Here is a 22,623-nt window from a genome sequence, read left to right on the forward strand (position 1 = left end):
GGGTCCGATTTGCTTAGCCGGTGACCAGCATCAGGCCCCAGCATGTGATGGTGACGTTGGCGCTGCCAAGATCTTCATCTCCACCGAGGAGGAACCGGTGCTTAGCCATCATGTTTATGACGGCGGATCTGCAATCGTTTCCATACTGGCCACACTAAACGGTTTATCGCTTCCAATAATCCTATTTCTGTGCTGGGTGCAAACTGGAGAAGGAAATTACGTCCGCCGACGGTCCGACGGGCATCATCATCACCGCCCGTTCACATCCGTCAGTCGGCGCTGGCCGACGGGCCGGCCGGCGGCTGCTGGTGTCGTTTCCTTAAAACACACTCCATAAGATTAATGTTCGGGCTTGCAAACGACGGGCTTGATTACACCGCGGACATGGCCAGTTCCGTTTTCGGTCGCTCGACGATAACAACGCGCGCCGGTCGCATACAGGACCTCCGGGACACGGTCAGCGAGGTGGTCAGGGTCCGCATCGAGTCGCTGCTGTTGCGATTGTGGAACCGGCCGGTCGTCCCGTTGCCCGCCGACCCATTGCCCAGGGGAACGGTGCCGGTGTCGTGCTGTTTGCAGCACCACTTCGTCGACCAAAGCCACCGGAATGGCGGCAGCCGTCTGGAATGGGAAAGAAAGCATAGCGGTTTGAGGCAAATGATGTCTGACGGTGACGGTGGTGGTCGCCATGGTGGTGGCAAACTTTAATCGCTTTAAAGCACCACAATCGTAGCAGTCGTTTGCCAAATGCTTCGAGCCAGATGACGGCTTTCGGTCCCGAACGTAAGAACGTTCCATCTGTACGATTCATAATTCATCATCATAAATCAATAGCGTTCAGTGGGAATTGTGCAAAATGATGACGATCGTAAAAGCGAGCACATGGCAGAGATGAAAACATTTATATTCGGGGGAAAAAGAACGTTCATTCGGGAAGCCGTGCAGAACTTCGCCAAATGGGCTTCCTTTCGCAGAAATGGAAGCAAAATACTTTTGAGTTTAATTTATACATTAAAGCGAACTGAGCTGAGGCAAAAATAAGGTTATAGGTTATGAATCAAACATTAGCCAATTCGTTACAAAACTAGTTACACAGTGTTGAAGTTGATGGGCTTGTGATAACACACACTTCACTCACTTTATCATCCGGCAGACCTGCGTCGAGAAGAGACAGTAGATGAGCGGATTGGCGGCCGAGTTGAGCGGTGCCAGGCTCTGGATAAACGTGGCAATCGCGACATTGGTTTGTGTCTTGGGAATCTGCTCGAACACTTGCAGCAGATCAAAGATGATATACGGCGACCAGCAGAGCACAAACACGATCACGATCACAATCGTCATCTTGACCGTTTTCACCTTGGCCCGGGGAATGATGCCACGTGAGCTGGCTCTCCGACACGCCAGATCGGCCATGCCGTTGTGTGCTCGATCTAAAATGTAAAGAAAAAGCAAATAATTGATTGAACATCTTTTCGAGCGCTTCCAATGACAAAATAATACCGGTCGGTCCGAGGATGGTGCCCTTCGACCAGATCGTCCGCACGATGATGGCGTAACAGGCGGAGATGATGAGCGCCGGTATGACGAACAGTGAGCCCGACACCCAACACATGTACAGCTGCCATCGCCAGGCATCGACCAGGTCTATCCAGCACTGCATTTTACCTGTAATTGGAAGTGATTGGTATGAGAATGGGAACGATTGTGGCCACAGCACGACACTAACCCTGTATTAGTCGCTCCTCGAAGAAGTATATTATCGGCAGGGAGAAAAGGATACTTAAACTCCAAGCAGCCGCAACCAGCTTCCTAGCCCGACTCCCTGAAGCGTGTGTGGCAGTAAACAATGATAATGACTTCTTTGAGCACCGGTCCGCGTTAAGGTCAGACCCGAAAGTACTTACAGCAGCCGGAAAAGTTCATCGGGTGCGTGATGGCGTCGTACCGGTCGATGCTGAGCGCCACCAGAACGTACGTCGAAGCGTAGGTAACGCACGCCTGCACGAACCGTATCGTTTTGCAGGCCGTATTGCCCGCCCGCCACACCACCGTCGTGCGCCATATGTTGTCCGTCAGGACGCTCAGCAGTCCGACGCAGAGATCTGTTGATCGCGTTTTAAGCACAAGAAATCCACAAATTAGTTAAACCAACTCGAATGTCGCCCGAATACCGTTCCCTTTTCCGGGCAGACTCTCTTTTCGAAGTTCGAGCTCCGAAAGCCATTCCCATTAGTTTGCCCAATAAATTCCTCCATGCTTCCCATCGTCTAGCCACGTGATGAATAGGTGTAGGACGCGTAAGACCTATCCTATAAATCTGCTCGCAATTTACGGGTGCTTTCTTGTCCCGCACTAAGTACGCGGCTTACGCTCCACAGCTCCTTGGCGTAAGTAACGAGTTCTTCTCCGCGTCTCCCCAGTCAGTTATGACTTCTCAAACCACGGGTGAGGGGTTGAAGCGAAATGGATGGCCCTGTGGCGGCAGTCCGTTATTTTTATGGTCCCAGAAACCGGCGTGTAATTGAATGAGGTTCTTACGCCAGCGGAAAGAAGACGCGACATGTTTGTGGCGATTTCAATTTGCTTCGCTTTGCTTGGCGATTTCAATTTTGCGCGACAGCAATTTGCTTTCGCCAGCTAATGAACAGACCTCCAGACCAATTCGAAGCAAGTTAAGTCAATAAAAATCGAGTTCTCAGGTGGCACGTAATATTCTGAGCTGAGTCGCAGGTCGCGAAATTGTTGGAAATAGTTCAACAACTTAACTTCCGTGTTACTTCAAGTAAATTAAAATGGAACTTTTTCCCTCAACCAAGCCAACGCGAGTCTCGGTGAGCCTGAAAGAAACCGAATTAGGTTCCGAAATGATTCCACTGAGGAATGCGAAACTTCATCAACCGATGACCCAAAAAGGATGACCACTCCTACATTACTACGATTAAGTTTAATTGAGGGGGACAATAAAATTCGACGAAAACAAGTCCCTCTCGGACAACTTGCGTCTTCCATCGGAACCATAACCACGGAGCTCGTCCACGGACCAAAACAAATTCATTACTTCCCACGACAGTTCTTCGCCTTGTGCCACAGTTTTCGCTACGTCATCAGTTATTGAATTTTGCAATACTTTTGCGCAAGTTTCATAACTACGACTCCGATCGTGGCTTCAGGTTCCATTAGTGCGCGCTTATCTTTAATTACGCCGCCACGCTGCTTTCTCGTGTTGCTGCCTCAATCCTTGCAGCAAAAGCTGCAAGACCGTTAAGGAGGTCTCGTGTTTTTTTTTTCTCTTATCCTTCCAACAAGATGTGCATCACGACCCGTTATGCGTCTATCAAACTATTATGCTCCATCCGCAAGATATTGTGCCAGCTGCTGTAGTGAAGAGTTCTTTTCTCTATCTCTCTCTCTCTCTCACATCTTCTGATGTCCTTGTAGCTGTGCTCTCAGGCGTCCTCGGAAGCAGCGTTCCGGTTTACACAACACTGTGCAAATAGCGTAACGCCGGAACCACCCACCCATAAACGCATCCCGTTGCGCTGGAAAGACATTAAAGTGCGCACCAACCGAACGCAAAGCAGCATTTGCTCGGATGGAACGAAATGGCACCGAGAAAAAACAAACAACGGCTTCAAACAAGAGCATAATTTGTATTCATCACCGTGGTCCGTGTTTACGGGATTGATGATTGTGTCTTCTTTTTCCGTTTGTCTTTTTACGACATCGGGAGACGCTTCCTTCCTCTGTGCACACACACACACACACGAGCACATCTACTGGCATCCTTGGCCGTAAAATGGGACAACTCCCAGTTTGGAGCGGACTTTCGGAAGGGGCGAGAAAGAAAGTAAACCCGCCGCGCCACAGTGAAAGATGACTCAACTTGTGTTGAACCGCAAAACTTTGACCCTATTTCAGGAAGTGCCGCTCGCAGGATGCGTAGTTTCGGGCTTTGTCCGCACAAATTGTCCGTACGGTCTCATAAAAGCATCGTTTAAAGTAGACACGCTTCACTGCTACTGCAACCGGAACCGTCGTCGTCGTCGTCGTCGCCGGAATTGCAAGAAATTCGATGGAAGCGGAATTTATGGGCAAACTTTCGGTGGCTGCTTTATGAGCTGCTGCACGGCGTATGACCGAAAATGGCATGATTGAACGCTGTGGTGACGAACGAAATCCAACATCCGCCCAACTGGGTGGCACCAATGTTGTTTTACGAGCAAACGAAGTCGGTCCTGTGACCGCTTTCCTTAAAGCTGGTCTGATTATCTAAAAAGAAATCGAACGCCCGGCAAGAAGATTAGGTATCAGATTCGACCAACCGCCGAAGAAGTGGGGTTTTCTTTTATTTTCCCCGAAGCTCTTCGAGCGTCCGCATACGTACGAATTATTGGGGCCCAGAGATTAGGTCCCGGCAAGCAGATTAACGGGCTCGCGGCGAACTCTCGCTAACCCGGATTTGCTTCGAATTCCGGCAAAAGTTTGCGAAGTAACCGAGAAATTTTCGAATTACCCTAAGTGGAGTCCTTCTTTTCGGGAATTCGGAATAAGGAACAGTATTGCTCGGTAAGCTTCGAATCGCGTTATGAAGACAGCGGAACGGAGAATCGATCGCCGTGCATAAAGGTTTTGGATAATACGAACAACGGTCAATCCCCCCCAAAATAATCGTCGGCTTATAAATTCCACGTTTTCGATATTTCATGGGCTCCATAAGCCTGTCTTGGGGAATTCTGTGCATTTACCATTCCATTTTGTAGCGTATTTATCCGAAATCGATATTTTAGTATCAAACAAAATCCGAACCGTATCCGTACATCTTTCTTACCCGCAATGGCCAGTTGCTTGATGAAGAAATTCATCCGTGATTTGCGGGTCCTGTTCAGTGTCAGCGTTACCAGCACGGCCGAGTTTCCCAGCACGATCACCGTAAACAGCACCCACATCACAGCGAACTGTTCAGTCTGAAAATAATTAAAAAAAAATATAGTTAAATATAAAGCATTTTATTATTAAGAGATAATGGGTTAATTTCTTGTTTTTATAGTATATTGGGCAAAAAGCACAGTTAATATTAGATAGCGTATAAGTCGATCCGTTCAAGGCTTGCTTCGATTATTTTGATCTACAGGCGATGGAAGACTTTTGACGTTCGAGTTTTGACACGTCAAGAAAATGAAAGGCACAATCTAGTCTAGTCGGGTCTAATTTAGAAAGAACAAAAGTTGCAAAAGTTGACCGACAGGCTGACGTTTTCGCTTAATTTCTGATAACAGACAACTCGTCAGAAGTTAATTTATTAACCAGACTGCTACGGCTAGCCAGAAGTACCCGCTCCCTTATCCTACTATGCGGTATACTTGCAAAAACGAACATTGTATTCAATTTCTTTCATAGACAAAATCATTTTCGCAGGTGAGATAATGTCACGACATCCCCGGAACGATTATGCGGCTCCATATTCTCCAGCCCCAGGCCCAATATCCCAGATTGACTCGGTGGCAGCTGGTGTAATGCGCAAAAGGATTAATATTCATCTGCTCCCTCCGGAGTGGGGTTACTTGGGTCAGCACCACGTTGTGCCGAAGGTTCACAAGATTCACGCTCTGCTACCGCCCGGGGGTAAAACTTTCACAATCACATCATTTTAGCACACTTCATTTAACGTGTTTCCTCCTGACTTCCATGAAGGCCCAAGATAAGAGGACGCGCAAGAAGAAAAGAAAAACACGGAAACCCATCCAACTATGGCCGAAAGCGAAAGGGACAACTTTTCAGCACCCAAGTGCCAAGATGCGCGACAGGCGCCTCTTTTTAGGTCCGGAAGTTTGTCTTGCCCAAGCACAGCCACCGGAACAGGAAGTAACTGTCACAGTGCGTTCTGAAGCGCCGTGCCGTGGAAGGAATTTAATCAGTCTAATTGAAACTGATGCAATTTAAGCAGTGGGTGCTTCCGGGCCATCGAAAGTGGCGCCTCGTTCCGTCAGGGGGGGGACATTGTCGGACGTAAATGAGTTGGCTCGACGCGAATTTATGAAAATGGAGCACCAAATGGCGGGCGTCTTTAAGAAATTGAAAATGATGCGAGGTCGGGACGTTCTGACCCGGGCACGGCAGACCCAGCATATCTGGCCCGGTGTCCCAGACTCGGTCGTGTTGGGTCGACCGAAGCGGACCGAAAGCAATTGATTGAAGGACCTGCTCGTCCTGTTAATTAGTGTGGTTGGCGATAATTTGACTTGCTGCCGGTGGCGGAGAGTCCCGAACGCAGACAATACGACGTCACGCACTCTCCCCGTCCCAGTCGGATGGTCTGGTTTGGTGAGCTGGTGGTCTGGTTTCCTCGTCGTTGACCGAAATTGATGGATAATCAGCAAAAGTGGACCATGTTTAATGAGCCGTGCAAAGTGGCCGCGATGCGAGTAAGCATCTAGCACCGGGGCAGGAGCTTGATAATTAAGAGTAAGCGGTCTGCCGCCGTTACCCGGACGACAATTTGACATCCGCTTGGTTGAAGGATAGCTTCGAACACAGCATGGCGAAAGAATTCTGAAACACAGCCTTATCGAAAGAACGAAACAAGATAAATGTATTTCCCTTCATAGAAACATACAATTAATCTTATTCAGAGAAATAGGAGGAACCTTCTTGGAAAAGGTGTTCGTTCGCCCTGGACTCATTTCGAATTGCTTCCAATCGTAGCTTCCAATTTTGGTCAAAAAGCCATTCCTGTATCGGCGTAGGTTTTATCGGTGTCACATCTGTTCACTCAGCTCAATGACACCGGATGTCAGGTGCATCGCCTGTCCGCCAACGTACGCTGGTGCGTTGATTAAACATAGTCACTGTCGAATTAATGCTGTTCATTGTGGTGCAGGCGTGGGTCGAAAACAGTAATTATGGGCTGAAAAATTATTTCGCATAAATTTACGCCCCATTTGAGGGGTAAAATTAAGGTCCACGGAAACACGGGGGGAGAGAGAGAGAGAGAACGAAAGATTGATTGGTGCACCGATTTACGAACCGGACACATTTGATTGACAACAGTTATAAGCATAATTGGGAACCGACCGGTCCGAGGTTACAGAGCGCAATTATCCGGTAAATGGAACGTTACGTAAATAGATTTTGTACCGCGATGTTTATCTCATCTGGTCTTTACTGAAAGTTTGATGAGTTCTCATAAAAAAAATTTGGGCCACGCTTATTGCATCGCTTTTATTTTACAAAGAAGCCTCATAAATGTTTCCGCAACACCCGGCGCGGGTCCTGCGGCCGCAGAAGTGTGGCCAGATTGCTGGGTCGCGCGGTTTCGCTTCCGTCATTCATGCAGCGCAAGCTTTGGCAGTGGAAAATGTAATCTTCTTGCGAGCGGTCGGACCGCCCGCTGTGACCGTAATGAGCCCTACGGAGTGTCGGAACGCAACCGCGAGAGGAAACAGTTCGTCAAACTGTACCATAAGCAAAAAAGGCGCGAACCTCTCCGTCGCATCGATTTGGTCCCTTGGGACACGGCCACGGACATGCTCGGCGACAGAAAGTGCCGCCATCCCCAAGGGCGGAAGACAGCAAGCCCCTTTAGCCCATGTTCAGCAGAAAAGCCCCATCCATCTCACTGCAACCGAAGCGGCAAAATCCAAACGAAACATAACGGCGTTTGTTGGAGAAAATAGTTCGACACAAATTTCCCCCGAAGCCGGATTGCGGTTGAACTTGAACACGCCCGAAGAGTTCGCTGGAAAAAGCGGAACAGAAATTATTCATAATTAATTAAATTGCAATTCCTCAAGGGCACGAATGTCGCACTGCACGCGGATGAGGTAATTAGATGGTCAACCCTTCAGCGATGGACGCGCCCCGGCTCAGCGGCACTACGAATTCTTCGTCGGTTCACGGTCGCACCGCCTGGAAGCATCGTGGCACACCACAAAAACCGCACGGCAAACCTCCACGGGGAGTCGCTCGACCATTAACCCATTCCTTCGGCTGACCGGCGACGTCTTCGGCGTCGTGTTCTCCGTTGCCGAGAGTACCACTATATATGTCTCAATTTTCAGAAGCTGGTCCCCGCCTGCCGGTGCATCTCGGAGCGATTCTGACGAGACCATCCGTTTCGAGAAGCACAATAGACTAACGATGCCCTCCTGCCGTCCCGCGGAAGAAAGTCCGCATAACTGACCGCAGACCACAACCGCAACTCCACAAGCCACACTGGCCACAGAAATGCGTTACAAACTATGAAAGATTATTTATCGTCGGCGGTGTCTGCGGTGATATCGGTGATCACCGGTGCGCCTTCGACACCCGGCAGAAGCAAACTGTGCCGAACTTGGGTACGGTGAGGCAAAACTCGTCCGAAGAGGTTCACGAAGGGGCCCACGGAGGCACCAAACGCCACCGCGCGCGCACACGACTGTCCATAAATTGCGCGACGAGCCACAAGGAAGTAGCCAGAGAGCCGGGCAGGTTGGCGAATCGCAAGAAGTTGCCTCATTTTGGACCACGAGCCCGAGCCTGCTCCAGGGCACCACAGCACGACTGAAGGTCTTCTGGCCCGCTTTTGTTTCGTTGCCCACAAGTGCGTTCTGCGGACGAGAAACTGGAGCACGTTGTATCGTAGATCTCTGACTTTGGGTTACTGGTCTCCGCCCTTACGGAGCGCGGCGCGCGAGTGAAACAGATAGCCGATCTCCGAAGGGAAACGTAGCCCTCCGGACAACTCTGCACCGGTAAAGCGCACACCGGTGCGTAGTCTGGAGTTATTTAACCCGCCCGGCCGCATATCGTCGTCGACATCTTTCAACCCGGGCCGACCGACGGCATCATTACGGTCCAGTGTCCGGTCTCGACCGTTTGTCTCGTTCCGAAAAAGGAATCACGGATGCTGATTGAGATATAATTTGTATGCTGCTCCAAGCATGGCTTCCTGCCGAGCGGTCGTTTTTGCGCGATTCGTGCGAACTGAACGTGGACGGAAGCCGCCAAGATGCTTTCCAGAGTGAAGTACGGTGCAAACCAACGGGATGACCACGGTTAACCTTCCGGTCGCAATGGGGGGGTGATTTATTGTAGTTGATCGTACTGCGACCTGCGATTGCCACCGGATTTGCATACGGGAAAATAACCGTTTCAGCATTCCGAATTCGTCCACTGTTTGCTCGGGTCAAGTGGGTCACCGTCGTGGGTCTTATTGTTTTCCAGTGATTTTCAATTAAAATATCGTAACAAGCCTGAATCGGTTGGTGAGGTCGACTCGAGGATTAATTGAACGGAGCTACCCTAGCAATAAGGTCACGATCGCCGGCAAGGAAACCCGCTGAGGGCATGTTTTAATGGCCTTTTCAGCTACTCGCTTCTGCCTTACCAGTTACTGCTAAGCTCACGCTAAACTACTCAAAGAAAGTCCCATTTCATGCAATCACGAACCGATCCTGCTCCTTCTGGTTTACGACTTGTTTCCCAGCCACGATGGACAACATCCGATAAAGAAACTTACAGGCCGCCACAATGTTGGCGTCATTAAAGCTTCACCCGTCGATGGAGTTATCAATTACTCGGTAATAATTGGTGCCCTCACGTGCTACGTGCCACAATGTGGCGTTACAATTAAAGTCGTTAAACCATATCTTCACGAAATCAGCCGTACGGGCCAGTCGCGCTCGGATTCCTACTCGTGGGCAAAAGACCGGTCAATCGAATGGAATTGCCACGCGACTGACTGACCATCAAATGCACGCGCTGGCCAGCGGTGTGTAATTAGACGCTTGTCCAGCGACGCAGGTTCAACTCGCCATCATCGTCGTTGCAGTCACGCAAACGGAACTATACTTTGTGTAGATCGCGAGAGTGCAACACACGCCTCTGGCCCGAAACCCCTCGACAGGGCTCGGAACCGAATCACTCCGAGACGCTCTATTTTTAATCAATTCTCCATTACATAAACATAGTTTTGCCAATTGTATCGCCTACCGGGGGGCTTCCGGCGAAACACCGGTACGGCACGCCGGTACCACGTGATTGTCCGTGAGTGGGCCGCAGACCACAGAACTTTGAGTTCTGTGGTGGTGGAGAAAAGTTTTCCATGTGAAAATTTCCATCCTTAACCTCCGCACCGAGCGTGTGCGCAGCAACGTGATACGCAGGAAGCACCAGTGACCAGGAACCAAAGCGACGGGAGGGCCTTCGACAAAGGATGCTCGGTGATGCCCGCCGAGAAAGCCGATGGTGGTATCGATTATAAGTTTCTATAGGTTTGTTAAAAGTTGACCATCGGCAGCGGTTCCACGTAATGTGAAACTAACGGGCAACGGGTTGATGTTGGGCTCAGTTCGGGGGTTAACTAATTATTCGGCACCAAGAACTCAAGCCAAAGGCACCGAGCAATGAAAGGATGTGTGAGTTTGAAGTATCGTTTAGAATGTTTTAGAATTTTCCACAAAACCGTCAAAGCTTGAAAGGGGGTTGGTTTCCTTTTCGAAGTCATGTCAACGGAACCACTAATTCTCGCCAGCCTGCGGTATGGTGGCCACATCATTACTCGCTCGCTCGAAGGATGATGCTCGAGTGGAACGAGCCGGTAACCATCGATGCATTGAACTGCACACGGTGGTCGATAGGTCGCGTAACAGGTTACGTGATGCGTACGAGGCATCGCTGGTGGATTATTAGCTGATCAATCTGTTATTGTATCTGAATGGACATTAGATTAAATTTTAACTGACCACTACCCGGACCTAAATGAGCTCGTTTCTACCCGTTCCAACCCGGTTCCTGCTGCCCGGGAGCATGGGAACCTTTTAATTATCTGCCACATCTGTCCGCCCGATTGAAAGTTCCCGATTTGGCAACGATAAATTGTTCGTTACCTGACGGTTCTGGATTATTCACTACTTATGGAAATCCGAGCCCAAGTCCGGACGGCCGGTTCATTTATTAAACATTAGCACAGCTGCGGCCCGGTGCCGTGCCGTGGTGGTGGTAATGTTACAGCAATCTTGATACAGCGCGCCCATTAGCAGAAAGAAAAGGCTCTTCTGCCGGGATGGCAAGGAATGCCGTGTAAGACGAGAGACCACGCGCACCAAGTGTTGCAGGATGCACCGACGGATGATGCGTTTGAAATATTCATGAAACCCTGGCCACCGGTCCCGCGGACGATTCCGGTTCGGCGGTTCGCACTTCGGTCGCACTTACAAATGGCCACATTAAATCGTGTGGCCCGCGCTCGCGGAATACGTAATGGCGATGGCGCGGTGAATCAGGAAGTGCTGCCGATGGATGGAGAGTGTTACGCTGATTGAATCGGCCATCCGACGGCCATCCAGCATCGAGTATTCCGTGGGGCATTTTGTTAGCATTGCAAAGCGTACTCGCACGCACGGTGTCCAATGTCATGTTTACAGCACCGACTCCCATCGGAGACCCACCGGCCGGGGATGGATCTGGCCGGGCGTTAAGCAACTGTGCCGCTCCACATTCTTTCATGCGCCCAGCAACACTGCTCCGGACAATTAGTGCACGATCGAGGGTGTTTCTAATTATGTCAATAATTAGCTTTTCCCACAGAATTTTTCACACCCCGCGGGACGACCGAAGTGACGCCAAGCGCCCGCCGAAAGTCTCACCTTGAACGGTACAACACTTGTTTCTTTTTTGTTTAATTAAAGCACCTGCCATTAATCTAAAAGACAGGTGCTTTGCGACTTACTTAATCTAAAAACATAAAATGAATATAGAATAAAGAATTACGAAAATGTTGTTTAATATTTAAACGGTCCCGATGGTGCCGAGATTCCAATTAAAATCTATAACACTTTTCAGCAACCGTCTGGTTTCCAGTGTTTTCGGATGTTCGGATGTTTTCAGGCAATTTGCATAGCTCATCAACAACCCATAAATTGCTGAGTGTACAACGCATCGATTGCAAACGCAAACGTTGACTGTATTTTTTAAATTAAATTTAATTTGCAATCCATTTTGTGAAAATGTATAAATAATCCCAAGATTTTTCCTGAGCCGAGAAATTTGCAGAATATAGAGTAAAAAACTCGACAGGAGAGTCATCATAAAAATCATCAGAGGACATAATTTGATGTAGTGCAATCGACCCGTGCGGTGCCTGTCGGTTCTAGACGATTGTGTCATTCCTCTTTCAAACATTCTTTCAATTCATTTCAACCAATCAATCAAAGGTCAAGTGAACCAGTTAAGAAAATTGATTAATTTTTACGTTATAAAGATACAGTTACAAATGAAAAATTCATTGTAACCGGCGAATGTGCTGCGTATCGACAGCGGAATGATGAAACGATCTGATTGAAAGCCAAGCGGCAGCAATGACGGCCATTGTGCAGTCATAATCCGCCGCTAATGAGTGTTTCGAAACGGCATAATTCCAATGCAGGGCGTTTAATTAAAATTGTAACTCCCTTTTGCGCAGATAAAAGGGCTCCTCGGTAAAGGCGGAACAACTTCATATTTTATTTGTTTGATTACGGCAACACAGCATACCTGCACCGACCCGGCCGATGACCGGCGCGGATTCGCCTTCCCGCCGATTCATTTACAGATGATCACGTAGCCGCGATCGTGCGCATAACTCCTGTGCACCCCCCGGGCCCTGGCAGGGTTTGTTGGTTGGAATAATAATTAACACGTATCAATGTATCAAATGCGGCGGCACCGGTCAACCGGAATAAACACTCCACCAGGGAGAAGCTGGGGCAGGCAAGCTTAAAGACAAGATTCCTGAGCATAAGTCAATGCTTTAAGGAAACACAAGCCGGTTTGCAATTACGCAGGAACCGTCCAACGCCCGTTGTGCTGCACGAGGTGAGCGATCACAAACACCATTCGCTCGACTTCTGTCTATCACGTTTCACAGGTACCGACCGACTACTGTTCAGAAGCAAAAGCTGTCGGATGGTGCGCCACCGATCACCACACCGCGATCACTGCGATCATTTCCCATCGAAGAGGCGTCGAAAAACTGGCCCCATCTGGCCGTTTCACTTCACCTTTTAACTTCAACCAGCCAGCGCCACGAACCGGGAGCCACAGTGATCGAGAACGTATCCCGTTTTGATCCTCGGAACGGACGGTACCCAGAAATGCACCTGATGCCGCCGAGGGCGTTAGATTAGATCGCTTTCGCGTCAGGAAATTGCACGGCCCGCCAGACGGGCTCCCCAGCAGCTAACGGTCCACCGGAGACGGACCGAAAGTAATGAAGTGTTCAACAGATTAGTTAATTAGTTTGCCGGGGCCCGTGCTGGCCCTTTCCGTCTAAATTCTTGACGATAATGATCACAAATCAATAGACTTCAAACGCAGCAGCCAACGACGTGAGGACGAGGTTTCTTTTTGCGAACCGGACGGCATGGGGAGTGGTTCTCCGGACGTCCACTCCAGTGCGCCCTTAATTGCAGTGGGATAATTGAACAAGTTTTTGTACTGTTTTCATGAATTCCACCGGCCTCGGCAGGAGTCCCGCCGATGCCACGAATGCGTCTGACTGCGTCTGAGTCTGTGTTTTTTTCGTTCTCTTCGCCATTCGTCAAGCGCGAACGAATATGAAGGGGCGAAAAAAAAATGAGGAGCATAAAAAAGTGACAAGCAACTATCTATCCCCCCCCACCCGAGGACCGGGGACCAGGCATACCATGGGAGCAGATTGATCACACTGAACCACTTTGGCTGGCACGGGCTCGTCTCGGACGGCCCTGATGGCCCTTCGATGGGGCAAGGCACTTAACGGGTTTGCGAAAACCGTGGCCGGGCCGGACCGACGGCAGACGCAGCCCCCTTAAAGCAAACCACGAAGGGTGCTCTAAATTCCACATTTGTCAGTAGAAGTGCGGAACCATTTCCAGCGGCAAACAGCGGCTCCAATCCGTCGGCTTGTTTGTTCGTTTTTGTGTGTGATGGATTAGGAAAATGCAAAGTTCCAAACGTCGTTACACTGTGAGAAAATGAAGAATTCAGTTGCGCTACTGATTTGACCAGTTCGTCATAAGATCGGAGGAAGAGAAATTGTTAAAGTTTTGAGATTAAATCTTGAGCTCTCACATGGCCTTGGCTGCGTACTGCTGGGGTGGATGACAAATTTGTACAACAACACCAGGCGAAAGTCGCATGCCCTGTTCCTGTGGCGCACGCCACGTACAGTGAACAAATAAAACCCCCTCTCAAGTTGGCCAAGAAGAGCCCGATGTGGTCTGCGCCCGAAGCCAAGTGGAGCTTCCTCCTGGAAGTGTCGTCGGAAAGCGACATCAATTTTGCGCTCAACAGCAGCATGCTGTGTGTGGTGTCCATGCCATCGGTCGGTTGCCTCTCGGTAGCTCCCCTGGAGCATGCTAAGCAGAGAAGAGAGGCAGAAGTTGTTGAGTCGTCTTACATTAGAGTTGGCATGCAACACATATGCAGCAGCCGAACGGTGGTCCGTGGCCGAAGCCGGATTTTATTGCCACCAACAGTGAGAACTTCTGTCCACGGGGCCACACACAAGACCACCGCAAGAAACATGATGATGATGATGATGATGACGCATCGTAAATTGACTGCTGCTGCTGCTACTTTTCTGTCTCAACAAATTATCGCCCCATCATGCCAGCGTAATCGCCGGTGCATCCAAGAGTAGCCCATTTCACCTTAAAACTCGTTTCTCTATCTCTCTGTCTCTCTCTGTTTGTCGGCTAACCTGACACCCCGTGAAATCCGGCCCTGTGAAAGACTGCGGCCCCGAGATACCGAGTGCCAGCTCGCACGCCCGGGCTGAAATTCAAATCAAGATAAATGTTGAAATAATCGCCAACAAGCATGAAATCGATGAAACACTCGTATCCTCCGGGTTGTGGTTTCTACCCACCGCGAACCGGGAGTCACATACGATTAGTGTGCTACCGACCGGGTTATGCTAATTCCCAGCGGAGCATTACACATCTGCTTTCGATCTGCTCTTTCGCGGCCACGTGGAGCCACTCGGGAAGACTTCGGAATCGATGAAATCATCGACTTGAGAATTTGATAAGCGACCGCCAAGGGGCCACACGTTTTTTTTTTCTTCTTCAGAAGGCCGAATGGGCGGGCCGGGTAAGAATCTGCAAATGCAAACAGACAGCCTCACTGGCATCCCCCGACAGGATGGCTCGCTCGCTCTTCGGGGCGGCTTACGGCGCCCTTCACGGCGAGGGTTTACATTCCCTGTTATGCTGCGCAAACAACGTTGGGCCGGCGGAGTTTGCCTTCGTTCGGAGTACCAGCCAAGTCTGCGTAAGACGTTTCCAAAATGTCAGAAGCAATCAACTAAACGGTGCACAAGTCGCCAACTACATGGGTGGCCACTTGTGCCTGTTGGAAAAGGACCGTCTGGTTGTTGGTAAAACTTTCCGTTTGGTAATTAGCACGGTTAATGTCAGGCTAGTCTTGTCGCAGGCAGGTCAAACTATTCACATCGGGTTCTGGTTCAATCCTGCCTTTACCATCATAATAAATTATATTGTTTATCTAATAATTGATACAATTAAAGGTTTAATATTAAAGTCCATTTATCAAACCGGTCGAGCCGGTATTGTACTTGACAGCAAGCAAAACATAATATTAAATTCAGTGCTATCTTCGCGCTTCGGGCAAAATAGTGGTTTTCCCAATACGATTCAGCAACCGTTAGTCACGATCGTTTATCGATCGCTGCTCATAAAAGCAATCATTTTGCTTCCTCTCGAGAAGCCACATCCTCCACATGCGAGGATTATGTTGTTAAAATGTTTTACTATGCACACAATCCATTGAAATAGCCTACGAAGCCTTCCTGGCTCATCCGTGGCTTTAATTATTTTCTTATCGCACACCAACCGCGAAAACGGTTCTTGAAGAAGGATTCCAGAATAGTGGTTTGTGCCCCGGACGGTCCGAGCAGAAAAAAGGCCATAAATTTATGTTGCCAGCGTCCGGGCTCCGATCGAAGTACGCCCTAAAGGATGCAGCCTACACCTGGCCACCGGTGCCGAAGCCGATTAGCAGTGTGTTATCGGATTAGCAAAGGCAGCTGCTGGCGGCAGTTTTTGTGGTGTGGCCCGAAGTAGTCCTCTCCGGCAGCCGGCCGACGCAACAGGTCGGCATTGTCGGCCGGATCCGATGGAAGCGCACCAGTCCATTAACCGTTTTATCCGACCAGAGACACTCCCGACTGCCAAGGAACAGACTGCCGTTTTAATCCAGCTCTACGGGGCCAACGAAAATGGAACGTCCAGTAGTAGTGGCCGTACGGGAATGATTGGAAAGCGGGCGCCGTGCGTTTGCTCGAATCGAATATAACAACTTCGTCCGGTTTCTTTCGCCATTGGCTGTGGGTAATGGCATCATAGGACAAACCGATTACGGACGATATTACAGACTTTGTTCATTACCCGGGAGTCTTTATCAGTATCAGCTGTGTACGCTATAAACTATGATTTACGCCACTTGAACTGAACGAGGGACGATGTCAATATTTGCACTCTTACTACGGACACCGCCATAGTCTGTCAAGCATGCAACAGATTGAGCCCTCTTTAACAAGAAACAAAAAGAAAAACAGGTTCAACCCGATTGGTTAATTCTTAATGATTAAGAACCATTTTAATGCATAACCATGCTTTACCATATAAAATAAACGTTTGTTATTCATTCTATTCGGTTCTTGTGCATTCAAATCCAACGCCATCACTCCAACCTACGCAACGCAAGTTACGCACACCGGAAGGAGTCCCAAACGGCATGCAAATTACTTCATTTCGCCGGTTGAAACGCATGAGGCCCCGTGGCACTCCAAAGAAGACCAGGTCCGGACGGATGTTTCGTCGCGCAACGAAACGGAAAGCCTTATTATAGCAGTGGCAAGCCGTTCGATATGATTCGTACTGCAACCCTTCACCCGAGTGCCAGCGTTCGATCGTTGAACGGTAATTTAATTCATTGGCGGCACGTCGGTGGCGTCAACCATTTGGTGGCCTATTCTTTATGAATTTTAACGAGGGTTTGCAGTCTTCAGATTAAAGACCAAGGAAATCAACTTTCAGTTCCAGTCAGTTAACATGGCTAGTTAAATTATTGAAATAGAATAAATAAATAAAACACACATTTGATACTAAACGCAAAAAAATTGTTGGTACAACAATTGCACATTGAGTAAAAAGGAAAGCTGTAATAAAATCTACTATCGAAATTTCCAATAGCAATATCGCATCATATTGGCCTCTGTCAGTAAATGAAAGAAAAATTGTTTTCAGATATGGCAATTTTTCAAACCCCGTTCATTGTTTTGCTTGCCCCAAAAGCTGATCCGAACGCTTACTATCCTAATTTAATCCTTTTAATCCATTCTAGCCGAGGTACGACATACTGACTACGACTGATGGGGCCAAATAGAAAAAGGCCAAATTCAATTATCGGTCCACACACACGACCTTATTGACCATCCACCATGCCGGTGCTTCCTGAACCGAGGGGCAAAAAAAGGGAAACGTTCTCCGAAAATGGCACACATCGTGAAAAAAGGTTGATGTTCCTTGATGGATTGGACCAACCATGGTGGGTATGCAAAATGGCGGGCAGGTAATTGTTTTTCCGTGCAGCGTCCGTTCGATCGAAAGTGGTGGCCGCCGGTCGCTTTGAACTCACCAACAGACACGTGAGAACTAGATTATATTTTTCACTTCGCCATCAACTCCAATCCATCAGGAAGTGCAGGGACTACTAGATTTTGCAGCACCGAACGAACATCATGGCCCGTTGAGGGCGACTCCTGGAAATTCAAGGTTCCGCAGTCAAGCCGCGACGTTGCCGCTCACTGTCTTAATCACCGTGACCCGTGAGTGTTTGCTTCACTTGACGCGTGATAAGAAACAATGGCGTGAAACGTTTCATTGTCCACCACAACGGTAGTTGGTCGCGCCGTTTAGGCACGTTACCTGCGGTTCCGGTTTCCGGTGCTCCATCAACACCAGTGGCGTGGGGAAAACCCTCCGATCCACCGCTTATTCCTCGCTTAAGAACTGATAAGCAATTTTAATTGGTTCTAGCTGTTGCTCGCGCTGTCGTTAGTGTGCGATTTCCGCAATCGTGGCCACCACGAACTAGGTTAAGTGACTTTTTATGAGCGCCTTCAACGACGTCGATAGTGGTTTCGCCTTTCAGTTTTCGGTTGCAACCCGACGCTGAATTTCATGGAACTTGCGACGTATTTGGGTGCGTGTGTGTGTGTGTGTGGGAAGTAAAAGTTATGGCTGGCTATAAATTTCCACGAATGGGAAAATCTGGCCGCACCACGGAAGCGACGGAGCGTCATAGCGTGGTTTTTGATAACTAATCGTTTCTCGGGTCCAGCGGTCCCCCCCAAAAACCGGTCTAGTGGGTTCACCCTGTTTAGATGTCCTTGCGCACACTACGCCCCGGCGATGCACGTATGGGGCGCACTGGCGCCAGTCTGGCACGGGGAATCGTGGCCAGAGTCTTTGGGCGACCAAGTGCAAGGGTTTATTAACGTTTCAGTTTCTCCGGAGATGGCATCAAAGTCTGCAGATCGACGATTTGATATCAATAAAATTCCCTTCTGCGATGCCCTTTTTAGTGGTTTGTTTGTGGATAAATCCGGATGCACATCGACGATGGCGGATCAGCACGAAACGATTAGCCATAAAGTGGTGGCTAACGCTGCCAAAGACGATGGAGAATCTTTTCTTGCTGTTAAATTGAAATTTCAATTCATCGTCTCAGTGCTTTGAAACGGTTGAATCCGAATTTTGAATAAGGTATTTATTGAATTTATAATCACTCGATAATAGTTTTGAATGTCAAGAATAATCCATCAGTAGGGGGTTCCTGGGGCTCGATTTTTATATGATATCCATTTGAATAATATCTATCTAGAGCCATTAGAATTGCCCCCCAATTCAGCAAGCATCATTGACTACAGACTTTCGCTACCAAACAAATCCCCGATATACATTTTTCCCAGCTCCATTGCCGCTGGCCGAGATATAGATTTTTCTGTACGGTTTTCCATCACGGCTTCACGGGTGAATTCATCACCCACGGAGCGTTGCTGAGCTGATCCGGACCAATATTATGTTGCCGCTTGCCTACTTGCTATGAATCAGAAGCTTAAATTCGTGTAGAAATCCTCGAACCTTGCCGTGCCCGGAGAGGCGTCGTCCTACTAACCGAACACAATCTCTATAAATTATTCCGTCTAGACAAAATCAATTCAGTGCAGGACACTGCGTCGTGGTGCCTTCCCAGAAGCAACGCCGAACAGTAAATGCATCGGTACGAACACACACAAAAACACGTACAAGAACGTACGTAGAACGGTGGGTCAATGATAATGCCGATAGCGCTCCTGGGGTGCTCCTTCGCCGCTGGAACCTCAACCGCACGCTGATGAGCCCGACGATGCCTGGCAGTGGGAGCCATGGACGAAGGTGCACGACCAAAGCGCGCGTCGCGTTTTGCAACTTGTAAAACTTGCCCCGTCGCCGGGAAAAGCCTTTGGCAGTGTCTTCTGAAACTGGGCCCCACGTTCCGAAGCCGAAACTCTGGTTGAACTCGGGTGATAGTTATGCAAACAGCTATCGGTTGGCTGGCTGGCGGGCAGTACATGCCAAGATTGCCGGCTCTTGCCGAGCCGGCAAAATTAATGCCAGCGACTAATCCAATTTGTAGTGCCCATGTGGCGGATCAACCTCGAGTGGCGGATGAGTCGCTCGCAGATTGGAGGATTATTCAACAACGACACGTACTGGCTCGACGAAAACACGGTGTGTTCCCGAGGTGCCCGAGGAAGTGCGTAGAAGGTTATGAACTTCGTGAAGGAGACAGCCAGCTCGTCAAGCACTGGCAACGGAGAGTGCTGCAAGCTGCCGGCGTGGAGTCACTTTTATTGAAACTGTCGTGCCGTTTGAGACTTATTTGACAGGCTCTTCACAGACGAGCCTCCCGAAGAGGCTCCAATTTGGAGTTCGCCAAATTGGATGTTGACATCCTGCCGTCGGCAGGCAGACGGAAAGTAACCGTAGGTTACCGGCGCCACCTAGCGCGGGCGTAAACTTACCTCATAAAAGTAAAAGGAATTTATCTCCTCACCGCGGGTTCCGTTATCATCCGGGGCTCCATTGGCGGCCATCAGGATTGCCAGCCCGAAGCCGCTGGTCGCGGAAGGCGCTAAAAGGACCTGTAAAAATTTACGACTCCATTCGGTGAGCAAAAATGGACAGTGAGCAACCTGGCGGGGGACTCGGGGGAGGACGGAAGTGCCGATGCCTACCTGCGATAATGCCGGAGTAATGTTCATGCCAATGACATCGTTCACCGATTGCGAGCCGGCCCCGGAGTGTGCCAGCAACCCGATGGTTTCCGTTGTCCCGGGGGCTCCGTACGGTTCCGGTAACGATGTGCCAACGTCACTCCGGCTCCGGCCGCTTCCACTCCGCGAATCTTTATGGATCGTTGAGGAGCCGTTAAAAGCTAACCGAATGTCTAATTTCGTACCGTCACCGGTTTCAGGTTCAAATCTCAGATCGATCGATTCCCCCGAGCCTAGCCTGCCGTTGCGAAGCGTTTCCAGTACGTCGATGGCAGCACGCCGACTTCGAAAGCTCGCCAGGGACCCCGGCACTTCGGGACCACAGTCTGGAGTCGTCTGGAGGGTCGTTGATTCTGCACCGCGCACACTGCCGAACGGTTCGGAGGGCTCAGCATGGCACTGAACGCTGAGATGACGCAGATAGGCCCAGATGAGAATTGACAGCATGTTTCCGCGGGCAAACACCCTCCGATAGACATCTCCACGTAGCGGAATGGCTGCGCAATGCTCCCGCAGGATTATCGGACCTGCAAATGAATGTAAGAATAGTGATTACAAATTTCTAGATTTCTTCAAATAGTCTGACATTACTGGGATTTTGAAACGTAGCGAAACCGCGAGAAAACATAGAAAACAGTAAGTAGGTACAAAAAAACTCACAGCAGTTCTGTGTTTTGTAATATTTATTTAGTTTACAGCATTGGAAAAAAGTGCGGCCACTCGGCGCCAGAAATGTGTGGCAACTCATAACGCAAAGCCAACCATCCGGAATAAATATGTTTCGGACAGAATAAATTTTTGTCGTTTGCAAAAAGAGAGTAAAACAAAACATGGGCTCTCGGTGGTCGGTCGAAAAAACGGATCCACGCGAAATTTGGTTCACGATCCGGGACCAGCAATCCGGTTTGCGGAGCATACTTTTTGCCTCGGGGCCAAGCATAATTTGGCCCCGAACTTCGGCACAAGTTTCGCCGCTGCACACTCCACGTACTTGCTGAGTTATTTATGAGATTTGCCTACAAATGTTGTTTGATTTAGGTCCCATCGACCGCCGAGAGGCCAGCCGGCCGGCCGGTCGGCCGATGTTACTTTTCGCGGATGATTCCATAAATGTGTGCTCCTCGAGGCGCTGCGTAGCAACTAGTGACGTCCTTCGGCCCCGAACTATGGCCAACTTTTTTCCTACACCAAGCGGAGGCTTCCTAGGAACCGGGGCCGGTCGCCGCCGGTAGCAAAAACTTTGGCAAATATTTGCGCAACAGCACCAGTGCCAAGTATCGGTACACCGGTCACCCGAATCGTTCTCTCGTACGCCATCAAATCATGATGCATGAAGTGTGAACGATGTTTGCCGCTGTCCAAATGCACGCGAGAGTCCGGCCGCTGGTGGGGTCCCTGGTGGCCACAACATAAATCTCTCGCGATTTCCCGCGATCCAACTCGAATCGTCAGAATCGCGGCCACTCCTAGAGCAATCATAAATAAGATGAAAGATGGCGTAACAAGATCCAAGGGGAGCGGACGATACTCCGATTCATCCCCGAACCGAAGGACCGATCCAAATCGATTCGCCTCTCTGAAAACCTGAAGACCCACTACATCACGCCGCACATCACGAAACAGCATCAACCACCACCACACGGCACCACAAAATGCAATCGCAATCCTGCGTGTGGCCAATGTGTAATTACGTTTGCGACCGGCCGGCTGGGTTTCGTATGTATCGAGAAATTGAACTGAGAGTCAGGACTTCAGAAGAGCCAGGAAGGGACTAACCATTCACAGAACTGAACTATAGTATAGTAACTTGCGGACTAGTTAGTAGGACTACCTTTAAAATAATCCCTTTAATCCAATTTTTGAAACGGTTCGAAAAGTTCTTATTAGGAATGGTCAACATATTTTTCGTTTCAGTTCCTATGTCAACTAATTACTGTAAAAGGTGTCCTCGGATCGGTCTGTTGATTTTGTTCAGAAATAATCACGAAATGATCATGAAAATGTGATGCAAGAACCAAGAATTGTTTCTCCATAAATCCGACCTTTATCCGATCGTATCCTTTGTTGACAGTTTGGCCATTGGAAAGGAATTCATAATTGTCGATTTTCCACAATATTCGAAGGCAACTGGTGTCCATTTGTTTTTGGTCTTGTTTGCGGAACTGGTTGACTTGTTGGTTCCCAATAATTCGGAGAACAAAAATCACCCTTCAAAAAGGAAAACAAAGAAATTAAGATACGCCGTGGTCCAGAACTACTTGCTAACGACGCATTTGCGTGGC

The 22,623-nt window shown here is 49.1% G+C and overlaps 1 protein-coding gene across 1 annotated transcript; it reads right to left on the minus strand.

Annotated features, from left to right (window-relative positions):
- Nucleotides 1-371: 371 nt before the first annotated feature.
- LOC128275669 (cardioacceleratory peptide receptor-like) lies at nt 372-20,788 on the minus strand. Its single transcript, XM_053014250.1, has 8 exons — nt 20,303-20,788; nt 20,090-20,209; nt 4,829-4,964; nt 1,905-2,102; nt 1,727-1,822; nt 1,501-1,665; nt 1,139-1,430; nt 372-621 (listed from the first exon to the last, which is right to left on the minus strand). Exons 1-8 carry the CDS (start codon nt 20,786-20,788, stop codon nt 372-374), a joined length of 1,743 nt encoding a protein of 580 aa, XP_052870210.1.
- Nucleotides 20,789-22,623: the final 1,835 nt, after the last annotated feature.

Source organism: Anopheles cruzii, chromosome 3, assembly GCF_943734635.1.
Source record: "Anopheles cruzii chromosome 3, idAnoCruzAS_RS32_06, whole genome shotgun sequence".
NCBI lineage: Eukaryota > Metazoa > Arthropoda > Insecta > Diptera > Culicidae > Anopheles > Anopheles cruzii.

Excerpts from the sequence above, each read along its gene's own strand:
- LOC128275669 (XM_053014250.1), bottom strand. The coding sequence starts at position 20,788 with ATGCTGTCAATTCTCATCTGGGCCTATCTGCGTCATCTCAGCGTTCAG. Across the intron at positions 4,965-20,089 it reads ATTCCTTTTACTTTTATGAG|ACTGAACAGTTCGCTGTGAT; the intron begins GTAAGTTTACGC and ends AATTATTTTCAG. Across the intron at positions 1,431-1,500 it reads CACCATCCTCGGACCGACCG|ATCGAGCACACAACGGCATG; the intron begins GTATTATTTTGT and ends TTTACATTTTAG.